This window comes from Sciurus vulgaris, assembly GCF_902686455.1.
Source record: "Sciurus vulgaris genome assembly, chromosome: 3".
NCBI lineage: Eukaryota > Metazoa > Chordata > Mammalia > Rodentia > Sciuridae > Sciurus > Sciurus vulgaris.
The window spans coordinates 80,387,290-80,409,563 of record NC_136463.1 but is presented as its reverse complement, the minus strand read 5'-3'; the positions used below and the strand labels follow the sequence as shown (position 1 = coordinate 80,409,563).

General features: G+C 36.5%; 1 protein-coding gene across 17 annotated transcripts in view; it reads right to left on the bottom strand.

Annotated features, from left to right (window-relative positions):
- CLASP1 (cytoplasmic linker associated protein 1) overlaps nucleotides 1-22,274 on the bottom strand; it is a 268,066-nt gene that overhangs the window by 57,475 nt on the left and 188,317 nt on the right. For 7 of the 17 annotated variants that reach the window (XM_079132151.1, XM_079132145.1, XM_079132141.1 and 4 more), the window contains 6 exons: nucleotides 20,233-20,340; nucleotides 12,620-12,723; nucleotides 10,681-10,704; nucleotides 9,171-9,415; nucleotides 3,686-3,749; nucleotides 771-934 (listed from right to left, as the gene is read on the bottom strand). In XM_079132151.1, coding sequence (XP_078988277.1) covers nucleotides 771-934; nucleotides 3,686-3,749; nucleotides 9,171-9,415; nucleotides 10,681-10,704; nucleotides 12,620-12,723; nucleotides 20,233-20,340 — 709 coding nt within the window. The remainder of the gene's footprint in view (nucleotides 1-770; nucleotides 935-3,685; nucleotides 3,750-9,170; nucleotides 9,416-10,680; nucleotides 10,705-12,619; nucleotides 12,724-20,232; nucleotides 20,341-22,274) is intronic. The other 10 variants (XM_079132155.1, XM_079132143.1, XM_079132157.1 and 7 more) reach the window with 3 other exon arrangements.

Sequence of the window (22,274 nt, the reverse complement as noted above, 5' to 3'; positions counted from 1 at the left end):
AACTCGGTGAGACCCTGTCTCTAAATAAAAATACAAAATATAGGCCTGGGGATATGGCTCAGAGGTTGAGTGCCCCTGAGTTCAATCCCTGGTATCCCCCAACCCTGTGCAAAAACAAAAAGATTCATTCCTCTCCATTTTCTATCAGATGACAATGATTACTGCAAAATGTCTTCTGAGATCACATAATTCTAATTCTTGTACACTGAAGACCTACAATGTCACAGACAACAGAGAAGGGACTTCTGAATGTAGTTTTTAAATTTTTCTAAGCCTTGAGGCTTCTCTTTTCTCATGACAGCTAGAAGACTTACAACAGTTTATCAATCTCTAAGCCAAGGAACTGGACAATTTAAAGACAATATCTGAACCAACAGCACAGCATCTCTACATCATACATTATTGATAAATTTCCAGTGTGACTTAAAAGAAACTGGTATTAAAAATACTAAGAACTTCAGAAAGACATGAAGTACTATTCTAAACATTCTCTTTAAATATTTTATACAGGAAAGATAATCAAGTCTCAAAATTTTACATTGATTTTTACAAATACCTGAGGAATTCACAAAATACAATGCCAACTCAAGGAAGACATGGGTATTTTATCTCCTGGATTGTTGGGCATGTCAACAAAAGTCAGTAAGAGAATATGAGAACTGAACAAGAGAGAGGAGATTTGAGTGGTGACAAAGACCACGAGTAACAGACAATGCCAAGAAATCATGGACGAGACTTGTAACAACATGGCTGAGACCCTTGACACTCACCTTGTGACATCTAGAGCCTTCTGAACTTTTGCTTGCACAGATCCAAGCAAATCTGCTCCCATTTTCTTAAGTAATTGTGTGAGAAGAACAAAAAGCCAGTCTTGCAAGTCATCCTTATGAATTATTATAAAATCCACAAGAGTCTCCAAGAACATACTGAAAACCTGGACACAAATGAAAACCAAACATTTCACATTTAATTCATGATTTTTCTCAAGAGTAGAAAGTATTAAAAAGGCCCATGCTAGTTTTGCCCAAACTCTTGTCATTTATGTTAACGCTCTTAACAACTGCTCATATTGCAAAGGCAAATGCATTGTGGAAAACTGATAAAGGAAAAAGGACTGACACTTACTCTCTGTTGTGAATTCCACCGCAAAACAGGCCATGCAACAAAACAAATTCCATGTTAGTCATAGTGAAAATCATTTTCATGCAATGTCTTTAAAAATCCTGAAAAAGCTACAAACTGATAAAATACTTGCTCCTCCCTCAATACAAGCCTACAAAAGTCAGTACAAAGAGAAATGAATTTTTTGAAGTTTAATCCTGGAGGCTTTTTTTTTTTTTTTTTGAGAGACAGAGAGAGAAAGAGAGAGAAAGCACTCTTAATTGTCCTAATTCTATACTATTCTTGCTCATTATCGAGTATATTCAACAAATAGTATAAGATGGAAAAAAAAATCCATTCCCTATAGTGTAGCTATTGCTTTTCATTTTAACCAGCTATTTTGATGTATGCCAATTTCAGATATTATGAATAAAATATTATAATAAATGATAATGACAGTTCTTGTAATTCTTGTGCAGCTGTGTAAATATTACTGTTATCTAAGGTGAATATCTGTGAACCAATTTCAGAGAGATTAGTAGCACCATGTTTCCCTACCTCTTCAGTGAGCCTTGCTCTACTGGGACAACCCACCAATCACACACCTCCTCGTTTCTAGTGCAGCAACTGTTCACCACCAGGGGTCTCCAGTGAGACAGCTCAGGAAAAAAGCCAGGTGGCTCTGGCTGTGGGATTCCTGGCTTCGCTCACAGACAGCTAACAAATATTAACTAAACTGAGACCTCCAAACTCACTGGACAAGAGCCTTCTGATGATAACAAATTTCCTTCTTTATCCTCACATTCTGCTTCTGAATCAGCAATCTAGAGGTAACAGGTAACAGAAATTTCATCAATGTTCAAAACTATCTAATATCCCTTTATGGTATAATTCTTATGAAATGTATTATGCTTATGCTTTAACTCTTATTGCTTTTAACATTATCTTAGAGAAAAATATGGATGATCATATCTTCGAATATCAATATGGTCTTTAAACTCAGCCTCTTTTGGATTTTATTGATATTGTTAATATTATCCTTGTTGTGAAGATTTTACCAGGAGATTTGAGACATACTTCAAGTTTGATACACAGAATTGCTGTAGGGGCAAGGAGGTGGAGCACCACCCTGCATCCATTCCCTTAAGTCTTGTGAACAAAAGTCAGGGGGCCTTATCTGATTTTCTGTATCTCTGGCTCACAGCAAGTACTCAGTAAATATTGAATGATTGGATGGATGGATAGATGGATGGATGGATGAATGAATGGATGGATAAATGGATGAATGGATGGATCTGTGGGTGGGTGGATGATACTTTAAGGACAATTCCTATGAAGAAGTGAGGATAGAAAAAGAAGATGCAATGTAGCTGGCTGGAATCATGGACATCATAGGCTGCTTTCTCTCAGCAAGAATTAGATCATTTTTTTTACTAGCAAAACTATAGTATAATATAGTTAATCCTGCATGTCAGCATTTAAGATTTGCTTCTGTCGGTTTAGAATTCCATCAATTGAATACTTCAATTCAATGAATTGAATTCTGTTGGTTTAGAATTCCATGAATTGAATACTTCAATTTCATCCTTTATCCACCTTTTAACTTTCCCTGTATCTTCATCTCTCTATCTTCTTCCTCTGAACACATCTAATAGCTTTTAAAGGTCTCCCCCAAACAATGGTATTTATTTAAAATCTGGACTATAAGTAATTTTATAAAGTGTCCCTCTCTCTGCACTTCCCATAGAAAGGGCCCTGTCCCACACTCAGATATTTCTTCCTTAAAGCAGGGACTGTTGTAAAAATGGCTCTTGTAAAAATGGTTTCTTTTGGCCCCCAGGAGGTTGGGGCCTCAGCTAAGTGACCGCCATCTAGCAAGTTCTTGGGAACAGCAAGATTCCATTTGGAGAAATAACCTGGTTTTTTAACAAACTCATTAAAATAAATACTTCCATTTTCTACTGTGTCCTACAAGAACAAATTCTTCGTGGGTTACAAAAATGATTACATACACATTTTCTTCACTGCAACAACTTGAAAAAATGCCCTATATTATACGATTTTACATTCTGGCACTTAGCCTACTGTTTGGCTAAAAGGAGGGACACAAAAATGAAAAATGTTTGTTGAATGAATGAAAGACTGTTATCTGATTCTCTTTCCATGAAAGCTTTCACTTGAAGCATACTTACTTAACTTGAAATTTATGGACATTTAAGTTCTCGAGAGTTCCTTTTTATTTATTTTTATTTTGCAGTACTGGGTATTGAACCCACGTGTACTTTGTCTCTGAGTTACATATCTCCAACTCTTTTTGTTTTGACATAAGTTCTTGCTAATTTGTCTAGCTGACCTCGAACTTGCAATTCTCAAACTTCAGCCTCCCCAGTAGCTGGGATTATAGGTGTGTACCACCATGCCTGGTTAAAAATTCCATTTTGAAAGATGTAATACATGCTATTGCAGAAGTGGGTATTAAACTTGTAAGGCTGAAACTCACTGGGGATTTCTCTTTCATTCTGAGGTATATTATATAGCTCTTACAGGCATGCAGTTAGGAATATAAGTCTGATCCTAGATTTACCTTGCTATGAGGGTCAGCAAACATTCGGGTGAAGATCTCACACAATCTCTTCAGTTCTACTCGACTAGAGCAAATAAAATAGAAATAAATTAATTTAAGATTTAAAAAGTCATCACTGCAATTAGTTATACCTTGCTTTAAAAAATACTTTGGATCCCAGATAGACCCTAATACAATAATACTGGGTGATTGCAACACACCCCTATCACCAATAGACAGGTCATCCAAACATAAAATCAGTAAGATAATTCTGGGGCTGAGGTTGCGGCTCAGTGGTACAGCGTTCATCTAGCATGAGTGAAGCCCTGGGTTTGATCCTCAGCACCACATTAAAAAAAATAATAATAAAATAAAGGTATTGTGTCCACCTACAACAAAACAAAATATTAAAAAAAAAAGATAATTCTGACATAAATACTACTATAAATCATACGAGCCTACCAGGCATCTACAGACTATTCAATCAAAACAACTGAATTCACTTTCTTCTCAGCAGTTCAAGGAACCTTTTCTAAAAATAGACCATATTACAGATTATAAGTCTTAGTAAATAAAAACAAACTGACATAATCCTGTGCATACAATCAGACAATAGTGGAATGAAACTAGAAATCAACAGTAAGAAAATTTACACATAAACACAGAGTTTTAAGGATATTCTTTTAAATTAAGAATGGATCATAGAATAAACAAGAGAAGAAAGCAAGAAATTATTAGAAACGAATGAGAACAGAGATACAATATATCAAAATATCTATGACAATATGAAGGTAATTATAAGAGGAAAGTTTATAGCACTAACTACCTTAAAAAATTTCCAAATACATAAGCTAATGCTGTACTTCAAAAGTCTAAGAAAAAGAAGATTAATGCCAAAATCAGTAGAAGAAAGGAAGAGCAAAGCTGAAATTAATGAAATTGAGAATAAAATAATACAAAGTATTATTAATGCAACAGTTAGTTCTTTGAAAAGATAAATAAGATTGATAAATCCTTAGCCAAACTAACCAAGAGGCAAAAGGAGATACTACTACAGACACTTCTGAAATCCAGAGGCTCATTAGAAATTGTTTTGAAAACTTATATTCCAATAAACTGGAAAATCTGGAAGACATTGATAAATTTCTATACATACATGACCTGTCCAAATTGAAACAGGAAAATACAGAAAGCCTAAAACAGACCAATACCAAACAATAAAATTGAAACAGCAATTAAAAGTCCTCCAACAAAGAAATGTCCAGGACCAGATTGATTCTCTGTCAACCAGACCTTTAAAGAAGAATTAAAACCAGTCTTCCTCAAATTATTCAATGAAATTAAAAGGGAGAAAACAATGCCAAATATGTTCTGGGAAGCCAGTATGATACAATTACCAAACCCAGACAAAGACACATCAAGGAAAGACAGAATGAATCAAACAACATTACTCTATGTAAATTGATGATTACACAAATGGTATGCCTTTACGCCACGTACAAACAGAGAAACAACATGTATCCCATTTGTTTACAATAAAACAAAAAATAAAAAAAAATTTAAAAAAAAGAAAGAAAACTATAGACTAATCTCCCTGATGAACATAAATGCAAAAATTCTTAATAAAATATTAGCAAATCACATTCAAAAACACATCAAGAAGACACTACAACATGATCAAGTGGGTTTCCCCCCAGGGATGAGAGATTGATTCAAAATATGTAAATCGGTAAATGTAATTCACCACATAAATAGAATTAAAGACAAGAACATCAATAGATGTGGAAAAGGCTTTTGATAAAATCCAGCACCCATTCATGTTAACAACACAGGAGAAATTAGGGATTGAAGGAATTTACCTCAATATTATATATAACAAACCCAAAGCCAATAATATCATACTACGCAGAAAAACTGAAAGCATTTCCACTAAAATCATGAATAAGACAAGGATGTCCACCCTCACCACTCCTATTCAATATAGTTCTTGGAACTCTAGCCAGAGCAATCAGGCAAGAGAAGGAAATTAAAGGGAAACAAATAGAAAAAGAAGTCAAATTATCTCTGTTTGCTGATGACATTATCCCATATCTAGAAGATGCAAAAAACTCTAATGGCAGATTTCTAGAGCTGATAAATTCAGCAATTAGCAGGATACATTCATAAATCAATAGTTTCCTATGCTCCAACAGTGATTCTGATAAGAAAGAAATCAGGAAGACCATCCCATTCATAATAACTTCAAAAAACCAACCAACCTTGGGAATTAATCTAATGAAGGAGGTGAAAGACATCTATGATGAAAACTATAGAACATGAAGAAAATGAAGAACTTTGAAGATAGAAAGACCTCCCATGTTCTTGGATAGGCAGAATTAACATTGTCAAAATGACCATCTTACCAAAAACATATAAATTCAATGCAATTCCCATTAAAATACCAATGACATTCTTCACAAAACTAGAAAAAAAAAAAAAAAAAGTCCTAAAATTCACTTGGAAGAGTAAAAGACCCAGAATCACCAAAGCAATCTTATGCAAGAAGAGTGAAGCAAGAGGCATCACAATACTTAATCTCAAAATATACTACAGAGGTATAGTAACAAAAACTGCATGGTATCACCTTCAAAATAGACATGTTTTGAAGACCAAGGGAGTAGAACAGAAGACAGAGAAACAAACCCACATAGTTATAGTCATTTGATACTTGACATAGGTGCCAAAAATATATGTTAGAGAAAAGATAGCCTTTTAAACCAGAAAACTGGATATCCATATGAATAAGAATGAAATTAGATCCCTATCTCTCACCCTGTATAGAAGTTCAATCAAAGTGGATCAAAAACTTAGGAATTAGACCAGAAACTTTGCAACTGCTAGAAGAAAACAGGGTGAACACTCCAAAAGGTACTTACTTCTTTAACAAGACTCCTAAAGCTCAAGAAATAAAACCAAGAATCAATAAGTGGGACAACATCAAATTAAAAGGCTTCAGTCAGAACGGCAATCACAAAGAATACAAATAATAAACGCTGGTGGGGGAAAAAGCACACTCATACATTGATGGTAAGACTACAGAATAGTACAAGCATGCTGCAAGCAGTATAGAGATACCTTAAAACAACATGACCCAGCTATCCCACTGCTTGGTTTTTATCCAAACAAACTAAAATCAGCATACTGTGGTGATACAGCCACATCAATGTTTATAGCAGCACAATTCATAACAAGTTAAGGAACCAGTCCAGGTGCCCGTACATGAACAGATAAAGAAAACGTGAGTTTTACTCATATTTCAGTCAAATTAGAATAAAATTATAGCATTTGCCAGAAAATAGATGCAACGGGAGACCATGATAAGTGAAATAAGTCAGAAAATCAAGGGTCGAATGTTTTCTCTCATATGTGAAAACTAGAGCAAAGTAAGGGGAAAAAAGGGAGGTGGTATTCAAATATTATGAAGATGAAAGGAAGATCAGTGGAATAGAAGACTGAAGAGCAGGGAGAAAGGACAGAATGAACTTGATGAAATTGTACTATGTGTATATATGAACACACTACAGAGAATTTTATGTATATTTATAAAGCATCAATTAAAAATAAATAAATGAGTAGAAACCAGAGAAGGAGAATAGGGGTAGGAAAGAGGGGAAGGAAAAGGGAAGTAATGGGCAAGTGAAACTGACCGAATTTTGTTATGTGCATATATAAATATATCACAATGGATTTCCACTATTCTTTACAATTATAACACACACACACACACCAAAAAAAAAAAAAAAAAAAAAAAAGAGGGAAAAAACTTTTTGTTTAGGTCAACTACATAGCTTTACCTAATTTATATTTATGTAACAGAATTTTCCACAAATGAAGTATCTTATTTAATTGATAAAGCTAAGAATATAAAAGCACAGATTCACTCTCATTTTAAGGTGAGGAAACTGATTCTTGGAGCATGATATTCCCAAGCTCACAGAAAGTGACAAAGCATGAGCCAAATCCCCTTCAATTCAACCCAGTTCTGTCTTCCATTTGCCAGAGTTGAAAGGCTATGCAATAAACTAGATGAAGCATGTGTTTCAGGGTCAGACAGTCCTGGAACCTTAATTCTGCTACCAAAAAAAGTACAATGATATCTTTAATCCTCTTCTTTAAAGTTCTGGTCTTTTGTCAGCCAAACAGGATATGCAGTATGTCACAAGGCATCTACTACTGTGCCTGGAATGTAGCAAACCTTCAGGCATGCTGGTGTCCTTTGCCTTTTCTGATCCCTGATTGCACTACTGAGTCCCTCTTTTTACTTTGAGGCTGAAAAGGGGAATCTCTCTTCCCCCAGTTATCACCCATCCTTACAGAGATGAGACAATTGGCTCAATGATCCTTCAGTAAGTACTGTTAACAATGCAAACTAGATGAAGCAAATGCTGATTTTTAGAGATTATTCAATGGGTACTTAGTGAACACTAGGAATCTAAAAAGTAGGATCAGCAGGAAAAATTAGATTCTGGAAGAAAAAGCATCCTCATTTTATTTTTGACAGATCAGAGTGTCATCAGAATCCTGCATTTCAGAAGGCATATGACAGATCCTCTCACACCATCTTCAAAGACAGATAGTATGATGTGGGCAGGTGTGAGTACAGGAAGGTAGAAGCAGGCTGAAGAGCCACACTTGGAGCATAGTCACTCATCAGCCAGTGTTCACCTGGCCACAGAGGGCCCAGGATGAGCCTTCACCCATGGCTACAACATATTCAGTCTCAATACTTACCTTAAGAAATAATCCAGAGGATATAATACATTGCATTTCATGAATTCTACGTTGCCCTTTTCTCAATTCCAATGTTCTACCATCTCCATAACTGAGATTCATCTTAAAATTGGTGATATATTAATACTTCATGTTTAATAAACAGCATTCCTTATTATTTCTTTAGAGAGATATAAAAAATAATAGCATACCACTGGTTCCTAAATATGGTATAAATGCGTACCTTTTGATGTTATATAATACATGCTTATTTTAGAAAATTTATGAAATATGTAAACAAAGCAAAAAAGAAAAAAGTTAAAAAAAATAGTGCTACTGTTTTGGAGTGCTCTATTTTATTATCTTTTTACCATGCACATTTATAAGTCATGTATATACATATGAGTATTAAAAATTTTAGACTGAGACATTTTATCCTGAAGAGGAATGAAGCATACTAACTTGCAGAGTTATTTCATTCTTTACCTGAACTGCAAACTGTACCCAGACTTCTCAAATAACAACATCGAATGGAAAAATATGAACCTTAAAGGAAACATGTTTTATACACCTAATAAATTATAAAATATGTGCCAGATATTTCAAAGTCTCTGAATAGCATGGATGGGCCTGAGTCATGAGCACCAGCATATGGAACTCTGTAAGGACACCTTAAACGACCAAAAACCTCTTTAAGTCTCTGATAACTTAAGAGGGGACTCAGGCGTGGCTCACAACCTCAGTCTCCTACCCTTACCTCAGTGTTCTTTGGCTCTTCAGCAAGTTCTGCAGGCCCAGCAGCCCTTCTTTCCTTTCTGACCAGTTTGAACTCGCACAGTGGTTGAGAACTTCTGCTACATCCTCTGTCTGCCGCAAATAATGGGGAATTCCACCATTCCTGGAGCCATACGAGCGCTCAGAGCAAACACTTGAGGCATCACTATTGGCGTCATCGTCAGAATACATCCCATATGGCTCGTATCTCCTCCTCACGGGCTTCTTCTGATGGATCCAATGAGGGATGGGGAGTGAACGAGGAAGAAATGGAAAGGTGAAATGGCCATGAGTCATACCAAATAAAAACAATAACGTTTAAATGTAGGAACACACACACGCGCACACACACACACACACACACTTTTCCTGTGCTTATAGATCAGGGAAATAAAAACAGAAAAGAGGTCTTCCAAGAGGAAAGACAGGTAATAAGTATCACACTCTTTGGCAGGAGGAAGGAACTTGGCCTTTTAATACAGTATATGGGTTTTGCAGCCAGGCAGACTTGGGTTACAATCCTGGTGCCACCACTGACTCGCTGCATGATTTCAGAAAACCTGTTAGGATTTTTGCTTCAGTTTCCTGCTCTCCAAGAGGACAATGTTTATGCCAATCCCACAGGCTAGGTGTGAGGACTAAATGAAATTCTAAGTCAAATAATCCAGCTCAGGGTCTGAGACACTGCAGGTGTGTGCACCCCACGGTCTCTGCAATCTGTTTTGAACATGGTATATGGTCAAACTTCTGTGATTATGTTTCCTTAAGAAAGCTTGAAATTGAAATGTCTGTGGCACAAGTATCCTATGTAAAAAATTTCTTAAAACTATCTGAGCCACTTTCATTAAGGATGTTAGTTTTGCAACATAAATAGTCTTCTTTTTAAAGTAGACTATGATATCTGCTACATTCATTTCTCCTACTATGAATACAAAACTACATTAAACCCACTAGCTATGTAAAACTGATTAAAATTATAAAATACAAATTTTTCTGAAACCAAGTCACTGGTTTAAACTACACAATTTGCTAATAACCTAATTTTTATGAATCTGAACTTGCTCAGGACTGTTTTGCCACCAGCCTATCATCCCAGCATAATTATGAATAGTACCCCCTTTTTACTCTCAAAAGTATTTTTGTTTGGATGCTAAATTATGATGATCCCACTCACATATAGAGTCCTAAAATAAGAAAAATGTCAATAAATCCATTCATGAAATAATGACAGTATAAGAATAGGCACAGATTGAGTTAATATAATGAAATTCTAATAGGAGAAAGAGCAGAGTTTGACATTCAAAATAAATGCTAACAGAAATGTACATAAAAGGTGACTGATTCCATCGCGAGTAAAGGTTTTGGCAGAATCAGCAGAATCAGAACTCGGACCAGAATTTCTACACTACATTTTGTGCTGCTTTTGCTAGATTCTAAAAGAAATACACTTGCAACAGAAAAAAAGTTGTAAACAAAAGTTAAAGCACTGGTACCTTGCTCCTGGCGTCTCCTAACAGCTGTAGGCAGGAAAATATTGAAGGATGGGGAAAAAGCATAGAGAATTATGTCAGAAGCATATGTGGGGATTGTTCTGGCAACAAAAGCGTATAGCAAAACATTTCTTAGCAAACTAAAAACACAGGTCAGCAAGCGATCACATCAAGCAGATAATAATAAAGACTGCTTTCAAAATGGCATTTCCTATTCTCCTACACCTCTCTTAGCACCTTCTGGCTCTTGCTATAATTTTTTCCTGAAACTCTTCCCATACCCACAAAGCCACTGCATCTCTAATGTCATCGCTAATCTTCTATCTATTCCTAGGAGACCTTCTGGGGCTTTAATTCTGTAGGCAGGGATTCAGTACCATTCCTGCGCTTTAAGCTCTTCCGAAGCAGGTCACTTGAAGAGACCAAACAGGGTGGACAGAAAATAATAAGGGCAGCTTGAGTGCAAAGGGAGCTGGGGCTCAGAGAAAAGCTCAAGTCAAATTAAGCCAAAGCTCAAACTCTCCAGTTCTGTTCTGCCCCTTAGAACTTTGCACACAGTCCCTTATGCAGTTCTTTAAACAACTAAGAAAGTCCTCTGCCTTAACTGGAAGTCCCATTTAGTGAAGGGTTTCAGCTTCCCATTGTTTCCTACCCCTCTGACCTCCACTTCCTAGGGTCTCTGAATAAATAAAAGACATATTCTAAAAGCTGTAACTTGGAAGGAGAAATAGCTTCACAGAATTCTGTTCCAGCTCTTGACTCTTAAAGCCGCAGTCAGAGCAATTACCCTGAACTCCAGTACCTGCCAGAAAAAAGTTCTACATATAAGGGTGATGAATAGAGCTGGCCAGGCCATCTGTCTGCTGGGAAAGTATCCTGACAGCAGCAAACTGCTTGCTCACAGATACTTGTCCAAGAAATCATCTGACTGAGCAAGAATAAATGAGGGAGAGACACGGAAGGATGAAAGCAGAAAACCCTACAGCCACAGACTATAAAGTGTCAGTGAGATGGAACATGGCCGGATTAAAAAAAAACTCAGGGTCGAAAAGTAGGATCCTGCTATGTGTACTTTTTTTCCCCTAAAAGAGAACAAATCTTAAAATAGCAAAGGCAGGGTTAGAGATCAGATGATTCTAAAGAATATCTATTTCGAATTCTGAGCACACGAACTGGAATATGCAAGAGACTGTGCTACCACCAGTTGAAATGCAACTTGACCATGAGCGGGTTCTACCAAGAAACTTTTGCTATAACCACAAATTAAAGGAGCTCTGGTCACTTTATGTTTTTAAAATTTTACATTATAATGAAGCCAAAACACATTCTACCAGTGCTTCATACCCTCAACAGTAAACATTAAAATTCAGGAAAATTTTCTTAAAAATACTGACCTGACTCATTTTTTTAACAATCAGAATCATACAGACCCACTAGTAAGGGAAAGGAACAAATGCAAGATTTTCAAACCTCAAACTCTATTACCTAGTGTTAAAATTATCTTTAGGCTATGCCATCAAGGTCTGTAAAGCAACAGAAGCAACAGGATGGAAAACAGGAAATGCTGGAAAAAACTATGGTCAAAAAAAGAAAAAAAAAAAAAAAAAAAAAAAGCCCAATGACATCTGAGGAGTCTGATGTCATCAAAACTTCCTTGATACTGAGAGCACAGGTAAGAAATATTAGATACTAATATTTTCTGGAAGGCCACGTTTCGTGTGTGTGTGTGTGTGTGTGTGTGTGTGTGTGTGTGTGTGTGTGTGTGTGTGTAGATAAAAATACAAGAAGAAAACAACAGTTATGTAAATTTGTTCAACATTTATATAATTTTGAAAGGTTTCAAAGATGATTTAGTAACCTGATTTGGGGCAACTTCCTGTTAAGACAGAGAAAAATGTTGGTAAATAATTCAAAGAGATTCTGTACACACTGTGCCTCTTACCAAAGCATCAGCAACTGCAGCTTCCAGATCTGTACTCGTGCTCAAAACTCTCATAGCGTTTACAGAACCGGGTATTCTTCCTGGCTGGCCCAGCCCAAACCGGTCTATTTAGAAAACAAAAGCAAAAGATGTGTCACTTTAATTCATTTGTTCTCAGTCCTTTGCAAGGGCTCCTGCCCCTTCCCACCACAGTGGATAGACAAATCCCTAGCCAATTTTAACTGCATAAACTCCATAGTGGAAATTGTTCTTTTAGTGGAAACTATCCTTTGTATTTTATTATTTTGAGACGTTAGAGAGGGGAACTTATTCTAGAAGGGAGTGGGGATATGAGTTGAATCTTTTAATCTATTTAGCTTTCCTTCTAGGGGAAAATGGCCTGATGTTTCTTCAAACTAATTAGAAAGCTTCATGATTTGATCAAGGGTGAAGTAAACAGTTAAAATTTGAAACAATGTACTAAATTGATCTCTGCAAATTTTCCTTAGTCTTTTTGCTGTTTTTACAGTACCAGGCTCCGAGGCTACATCCCTAGCTCTTTTTATTTTTTTATTTTGAAACAGGGTCTGGGTAAGTTGTCCAGGCTGGCCTGGAACCTGGAATCCTCTTGCCTCAGTCTCCCAAATTGGGGGATTACAGAAATGTGCCATTGCACCAGGCTGAATGATAGTCTTTACACAGATAAACAAAATGGAGAGAATCCAAAGAATTTAAGATAAATTTTAGCAGTTCAAACAACTATTCTAAGGTTGTTAGTGATCACAGTAAATGAAGCCTTACTTTTTAAAGTCCCAGTAATGGCTGACCAGCCCTCTTTAAGAAGTGCTGGAGATTAAAACTATAACAGGAGAAAGTCAGTGTAAGATATACTTCATAGGTATGTCACACTATTTACTGATAAAGTTTCTTAATTAAAATTCTGATATACAAAACCTTTGAAGAAAAAATGTTAAGATAAAAATGTTTTCCCTGTTAACTGTTTCAATAAGGGAAATTTCTGTATTAGCTATATTCTAGTCAGGAAGCATTTAGATTAAGAGGGGTGTTAATATCTATTTTACATAAAACTTTGGATTCGTAACAAGACATCATCTATGAAACTGGTAAACTCTGAAAGTATTATATTATTTAGCTTTTCTAAAATGTCAATTTCAAGATAGTATATCTTGGACTATGAAAGAAAGGGAAAATAATTTAAACACTGCTAGTCAATAATTATACAGTCATGGATTTTTAAAGAGAAACAAAAATTGTATGTTATACTATCCCCTTTTTTAATGCATTTGCTGATTGTTCCAAATGTCATCTTAGTCATTTTGTTTCAAAGGTGCTTTAATGTGCCACATAAACTAAAAAAGACCACAAAATAATCACGTTTCTGTATCTGTGTGTTAATTAAATTATAAAATGAGTATAAATTTGAGATTTACAGATGATCTTTAATCTATTTTTTCCATTAAAAAAGGGTAGATAGCAAGGGATTTATGAGTAACAGAATGAAAGTAATTCAGTTATAAGCCATTTAAAAATTACCCAGCATAAACTTAAATAAAACGGAGTCTAAAAATTTTTTTTAAATATATAAAAAAAGTAGATCTCATGCCAGCAATTCTTTTACCAGGGATAATACTGTTTTGTTTTGTCTTAAGTCAGAAACAAAATTAAAACTTAAAAAAACAATGCAATTATTCTGTTTCCCAGGTGCAAACAGCTTTGCCATACACAGTAACTAGGATCACCTGACATATAATACAGATAATTCGAATTGCAGATCCTTTTTTTTTTTTTCCCATTCTTTTCTGTGGTACTGGGGGATCAACCCAGGGTCTTGTACATGCTGAGCATGTGCTCTATCACTGAGCTAACCCCCAGTTCCCGAACTTCAGATCTTAAGGGGAAACGTTCACCTGGACCTAAACAAGATGACCAACTTTTCGTTTCCACCAAACCAAAATCTGTTCTACATTCTTACTGCTCTGGTACTGTGATGAAGTTCAATTGTCCAAAGGATGAATACATATGGTTATGCCCTCAGTCTGGCCCCTAATCTTCAGGGGAATGCATTTAAATCATAGCATACATAGCTAAAATGCAGAGCTAGCTTCATTTAGAAGTAAAGAGAAAATAACTGACTCAGGGAACTGGTAAGCACTGTCACCATCCACAGCTCATTAATTAATACTCAACTGAGAAAACTAGTCATTAGATACTCAACATATGAAAATGATGCCAGTTAAATGTGGCAAACTGATGCTATCATGTTTACTTTTTGCCCCTCTGGCTCTAAGGTGTTAGAGCTGAGATGGAAGGTTTGTGGTCCACAGGCTGCAAAGGTTAAACTTTGGCCTGACTTGACTACCTGAATCCTAATCTTGTTTTCCATAAAAACTTTTAGGACATTTACTTTCATAGACTTGAAATTATGCATGCTATAATTTGAAGCATTGGTAACTATAAACAGTACCTCAAAAAAATTGGAACCTGACAGTAATAGCTACACTAATATTTGACACTATACTGGGAGTGAATGCTTTGGAGATGAAAGTCTATTGGATGATATCCACACCCCATGTCCCCATGGGACCCTATGTGACACCTTTTGGTGGTTGTTTTCATAAGGACGAGGTGATAGGAGGGGAAGAAGTGCTTCCCCATTTCTTTGTTTTGACATAAATATGAACACTAGAGAAATGATATTGTCAAACAGGCAATAAAGCATCTATGGCCTATTAACAGAACTATAAACATTCAACAACTTAAAAAAACAAAAGCACATCGGGGAAAACAAATATGAGGTGCACACATGCCAAGCGCTAGCCGACACAGATGAAAACAAATGTTAACATGGGTGTGGAACTAGAACAGATGGAGAAGCCAAGTCATGCAGTTAGCACTTGTTCACCTGACTGCCCAACAGATTCAGCAGTGGAGAGAGCACTAGTGGACCTGGAATGACGTCGAGAGGCTGCAGGTAAAAGGAACGGCAACACCCACAGGATTAACACACAGGAACCAGAGGAAAGGCAGGGACTGCTACCAACAAGGCCGCATTTTCTCATGAAAAGAAATGGTGCTGGATATGAATGGACAATAAGCGCCAACCCCCAGACTCCACGAGAGCTGCTGGCTCTCACACAGCTCTTAGACACACAGGCACAACTGAGGCACTCTTGCTGGTGCCTCCCACTATGGATGCATCCACCAACTCGGACTCCAGGTTTAGATTCACGCCATGAAGCCTCTATCAGCCAGTATGGAAATATGTCACATGAAGAACATCAGGAGTCACAGAGTACCGTCTAAACCCCAGAGTGGATAGCAGGAAGATGGATTATTAACTCAGCTCACAAGATGTATCATCAGTATGTGATGCATATGCCACCATGCACCAAAAACAAAAGCAGAGAATTCATAATGTTATTTCAACAGAAACTGAATGAAATCATAGGAAGGGGGTTCAAAAACTGGAATTCCATTTTCCCCTGTCAAAATGTTTGCTGTTCTGTTTCACAAATGTCCTAATTAATGTACTTGTTTAACTGTTGGAAATTCAGTGGTAATTAAGTTTAATGACCTTCCTTGGACAGGCAGTTCCCATACTCAGTTTCTGAGCACTGGCTTGGAAATACAACCATTAAGTTCTGGTCTGATTACAGCTAACTGTAGCACCTCAGACAATGTACTAAACCTCTATGGGTCTCAGTTTCTTCACCTGTAAAATGGTGCCAGTAACAGTACCTACCTCTTGGTTGCTACTGAGAAGATTAAAAGAGATCACACATAAAGCACTTAGTTAAAACCATGCCAGGCACAGAGTCAACAGTGGTGGTCACAATACTGATGATGGCAGTAAAGGTTAAGAATCAACTCCAATTTACATTTAGATATAAGAATATTATCAGCAAGTAGTCATAGTAAGTATATTAATTAACCCATCTGAGGAAATAAACACTGAACTCTGTCCTCATGAAGAAAGAGAACAGCTTTTAGAAATAATTATGAAATAAAAGATTTGGTTCAAAACACCGATGTATTTGATTATAGTTCCATGCAATATACGGTTCTGCATTATCTCAGGAAAAGAACCAAAAGATAAAACGCTTCCACTCCTTAGTCTGAAAAAAGTGATGGTGATTAGACCAGAAGTTCATAGATTTAGCAAGGTCATACTGAGGAGTTACCTTTCATCCACATTACTATTCTGCATACATAAACACACATTTAGTCATAAAATATCAAAACTTTAGACTTTCCATTATTTTGTAATGCTCAAGTCACTTTATAAAATGCACACATCTGTGGTATAAGATATAAGCAAAGGTTACCTGGTCAATAAATACAAATGTTTACCAGCTTACAAAAAGAATATACTTCCCTTTTCAATATTCACAAAAGTAAAAATAAATAGGCAATCTCTAAAACATTATAATAAACTTACCACTTTCCTAAATATGGAAGTTGGTAAAATGTTAAGACTGAAACAAACTATACGTCTATGCACATCGATGTTGCATCTTGATAGTTTATATTGGAAATGGCTTTTAAGCAATACTTGATCTGTAGTTTCTTAATTAAGTAGTACTTTGTTTCTGTTTCAACAGAGCATCCTATAGTAAATCTGTTGTGCAATGCATCCTCTGTCATGTTCACAGTGAACACCCAACGATGGACTCCAAGGCGGACCCACTTATGTCAAAGCCTGATTTATAGCACAGTCTAGAGCCCTTTATTTCATTCAACAATTATCACTGTAACCATTATTCATATGCATTCATAGCAGTAGGATGCTTTAAAACAACCATGCAAACTTAAAACAATATATACAGCCAGCCTCTGTTAACCAGTTCCACATCTGGATTCAACCAACTGCAGGGAAGGGAGGAAAAAATATGTCTGTCCTAAGCATGAACAGACTTTTTTCTTGTCATTATTTTCTAAATAATACAGTATAACAATCATTTATAGAGCATTTAATTTGTATTAGATATTAGAAATAATTTAGAGAAGATTTAAAAGGAGGATGTGTGTTGGTTATTTGCAAATACTATGCCATTTGTATAAGAGACTTGAACATCTGCAGATTTCTGAAATTTATTTATTTATGTATTTATTTATGGTACTGGGGATTGAACGCAGGAGCACTTTTACCCCTGAGCTACAGGCCTTTTTTAAAAGTTTTTTTTTTTTTTATTTTTAGACAGGATCTTCCTAAATTGCTGAAGGTCTTGATAAATTGCTGAGGCTGGTCTCAAACTTGCCATCCTCCTATCTTAGATACTGAGTTGCTGGGATTCAGGCATGTGCCACAATGCCCGGCTAGCATCTTTGGATTTTGGTATCAGCATGGGGTACTGAAACTAATCTCCTAGGGACATGAGAGATGATTATATACACTGAAATATAACTACTTTCATTACTTTTTTTTCCTTTAAATGAAGGGTTGCCCATGTAGGTTGATTCCAAGGGGCACTGACACATCTCATTAATTTCCAAGAGCAGAGTGAAGTAATTATTAAAAATGAATGAGAAAAAGAATGAACCTTCAGAGAATGTTCAATAAGCTCCCCTGGAGACAACCTTCTGGAATGTGTCTCTGAATTCTCAGGTCCTAAGCCTGGAAGTCACTGACTTAGAAACAGCTTTGAGCACTTTCTATGTGCCTAGCCCTGCAGTTCTTAGAAAATTATTTCATATATTTTTGAGGAACAAAATGAGTTATCAAAACTACTTTCAAATGAGGCAGGTCTGAAGTCAAACCTGGACTGAAACTTGGCTCTACCACTAGCTGTGTGGCCTTGAGAATGTGGCTTAGTTTCCCTAAGAGTCTGATGATGATAATACCTATCCCAGAGGGTGAGCAGGACTACAGGGTGTTGTGCCTGTTGACTGCTCTGAATGGCATAGGTACACATGGGACATTGTTGCTGTTCCTACTGGACATAGTTTTAGGCATGGGTTTAACTCAACTGGGGAAAAGGCTCGGTATAAAAACTTAGCTCAAGAGATATTCCATATTGCTTGGACCATACAAAAAATATGAGCTGATGCTTGAGTTCCTTTGGATTCCCAACTTCTGCCTTGGGTAGCAGCAATTATACATATCAACATTTTGGGTTGTCATCAAGACAGTCAAGCAGATCTGTTTACCAAAGAATGAAAAACAGATGCCATTACTGAGTTACTCAACGTTCAATAGGACTTCAAGAATGTCGCATGCCTTGCCTGGTCTACAGACCACATGCCAGATTACAAAGGTTGCTTCCACAGATAATATTAAAAACACCAGCACAGATATAAAATAAAATTGCTTAATTGCTTCTAAAAGACAATATAACCAATACATAGAGTGAATTATTTATTTACAGGTTGTCTGGAAGGTCAAATAGTGAGCAAGGTTGCATAGCTATATAGCCTTAATTTAAAAGGAAAAATCACCAGTTCATTCAGAAGTAAAAAAAAAAAAAAAAAAAAAAAAAAAAATCACTGCCACTACTGTTTCATTGAGAATTCTGCTCTAACACTTCAGGCTTCTATGGAATACCTGACTTGTTTGAGATAAACTGCTCCACTCAGGAGCTCCTGTTAACTAAGTAGAATCACTACATCAAGGGAATCATCTTGTAGCAGAGTAGAGCAGTGGCATCTGTGACCTACTCTTTTTCAGAACCTCATAAAAGATCCACTGTTCATAAAGGTGTACATCTAGACTTTGATTACTAACACTGATTAGGTACAAAAGACATCAGAAAAAGTACATGATGTTAGCAGGAGATAGATAGAGGCAAACATGAAGACCTTATGCTTTTAACATCCCTCTCCTATAGTGACATTTCTATAATTTAAAAAATCAGTTGCACAATCCTATAGCCAAAATCATGGACTTGCTGGAGTCCATGATTCACATGATCATTTCAGGTCTAGGTCTAATTATTGCAAAATGCTTTCTCCTCTGTTTATTAAGAGCAATATATACATTTGTACAGCACTAAACATGCCAAAGAATTAAAAAAAATAATTACTGAATACAAAATATTCCTTTTCATCAAATGTGTTGACAAGATTCCCTTGGAAATTCCATAAATTGTATTAGGATAAAATGTTATATTACATGTCCATTTTAGAGAAAGGCAAGACTATTAAAACTAAAAAGAAAACTCATTTAGTTTTCTAAATGCTATCATGACTATACTTTTTTCCCTTTTTTGAACTAAATCCTACATAAACTGATGCCTAGTAAAACTAGAGGCAAATTATAGAAACTTGATGACTAAGGATAAACTTTGGATCAACTTTACTTTTAAGCAGCGATTAACTTCAGTTGAGTTTTTTGCCTCATGTTGGAAATTGCCACACAGATGGGCTTGCCTGGTAGCAAGTGATGATAAATAATGACAGAGTGAAGTGGTGCTTTTTTCCTCTAATATGTGAAAACTGGGAGTTGCTGAAATTCAAGCATGCAGAGGGGACAACAAAGGGTGACTAAGGAAGAGGAAAGAGAAGAAAGGATCACAGGACAGCAGGAAAGCAGGTCATTCCACCCAGCGGTGTCTCGGACAAGCATGGGAAGCAGGGAAAGGAACCCTGCTCCTGGGACAGCGCCTCCGTGTACTCACCGAGTGGAGGGAAGCCCCGAGCAGGGCTCGTATCTCGGCTGCTCTCACGGCTGGTATCGCGGCTGCACCCCTGACTCATGCTGGGTCGAGGGATACGGCTGCTCCGTGCTAGCGTGCAGCATGAGGGGTTTCAGAGAAGGTGAACAAGTTTAATGAAGACAAAAACTCACAAAACGTCAGTCACATTTGGTTAATGTAATTATGACATTGTCCGCCCTGGGAGTTCTGGACTGGGTCACCTATCTATGCTGAGGTCTGAATGTTGTGTCAACAGAGGGGAGTCTGAATAAACGTGATTTTGCTCAGTGCCTCAGAAAGTTGTGAACTTTGTGTGAAGGTGAAATTACACCTAAATGTAAGATGAAAAGAAACCTTTGCAAAGAACAAACTGGCATCAAAAAATACAAGATCAAAAGCTTTTGGTTTTTATGGCAGCTTTAGCAAACTTCGACAAGACAACAAATGACCAGAACTGTTGTCATATGTACCTGGTTCTTAAAAAGACAATTCAGTTTGGATTAACAATCACTAAAGTCCACAAACTTACCCAATTAAAAGGAAGAGGGCTTGCTTCTCCCAGTCCAGCCTTCTTTAAACAAGAAACCTGAAGGCTAGTACAACTGAAGAGACTGCCCACTATGAGTAACAGTGTGGATGCTTCACGCATACTTCATGGTCTAAGTTAACAGAAGGGAAGAGCTGGGACTGCCATCTTTTCATTTTCTGACCCCAACATTTTAACTGGGCTGTTTCTACAGAAATCCAAATAGAGTTGCCTGTGGTCCCTTCTAAGCACCTTTACAGATCCAGTCTTACACACCAAGTCTATACCAAGTAGACTGATAATCTCAATTTTCAGGTGAAAGATCCCTTCACTGATCTGAGAACAGCTAATTATGATTATGTACAGATAAAGCTTATTATTCTCAAGATTTAAATACTGAGATTATAAGACATAATAGACCATATAGGCTAAGTCTAATAATAATTTGGCTATGAAGTTCAAAAAGACCATGATACCCTTGTTTCCTCAATTTAATTTGTGAAAACAGAAATAAATTATTGGCAAAATATTCCAAAACAACATTACATACTGAATGTGTGTTGGTGGAATGCCTAACCAAACAGTTGAAGGGGACACTATATATTTCCATCTAGATCTATTACTTCTAGAATGGACAAAAATGACTTTCCTAGAGGTTTTAGAATCCATAAACTTGATCCACTGATATAAAAACAAATACATTATCTATACAACAATGAATACATGCTATTATTTTAGAGCAAAGATATATTGTATAAACTATAAGAAGAACATCTTACTAACCAGAATCATGAAATTCCCTGAAGTTTTTTGAAGGATATGCAAGAAGGATATGGAAGTGAAAAATGAAGTCAAATTCCTCCTGTGCTCAGTTGCTCAGTGCTGTGGTTGAAATAGACCCTGCAGGCTTATAAATGATGTCCAAATGCTTAGTGCTTTCCAGACAAGGAAAGGTCTGGCACAGGAATGCAATCTGAGCCATCAGGCAAACAGGGTGTCACTGGAGCTTCACTGGAAATCCCTAAACTTTCCTCAGTTTTGTCAGTGACATGGAACACTGGAACACTGAATTTTCACTCCATGTAATAGTGACTATTTAATCAGCATTCTTGATTACACTCTAAATAGCTCCTGCAAGGAGGCAAAAGCTGTAGGTGTCAAATTAAACCCTTAAAAAACTAAAGCAACTACCAACCTCACCAATACAGAGAAGTTTCCTAGAATGTACAAAGCAATATCCTAAGGACCAATGCCATATCTGAATCATGAAGAGACCTCTTCAGGTCCAAGCTAACTTACTGGTCCAGCCACTTGTCCTCTCTAAATCTCAGCTTCCCCTTATAAAAATAAGATGAGAAAGAATCCCATCATTTAACAAAAGACAACTATGAGACAATGCATATACATATATACTTTTGAGTTTTGTGCTGAATGCCATATATGAAAATCTTGTCTTCAACTACCATCCACTCCAAACAGATAATCAAAAGGAAATAAA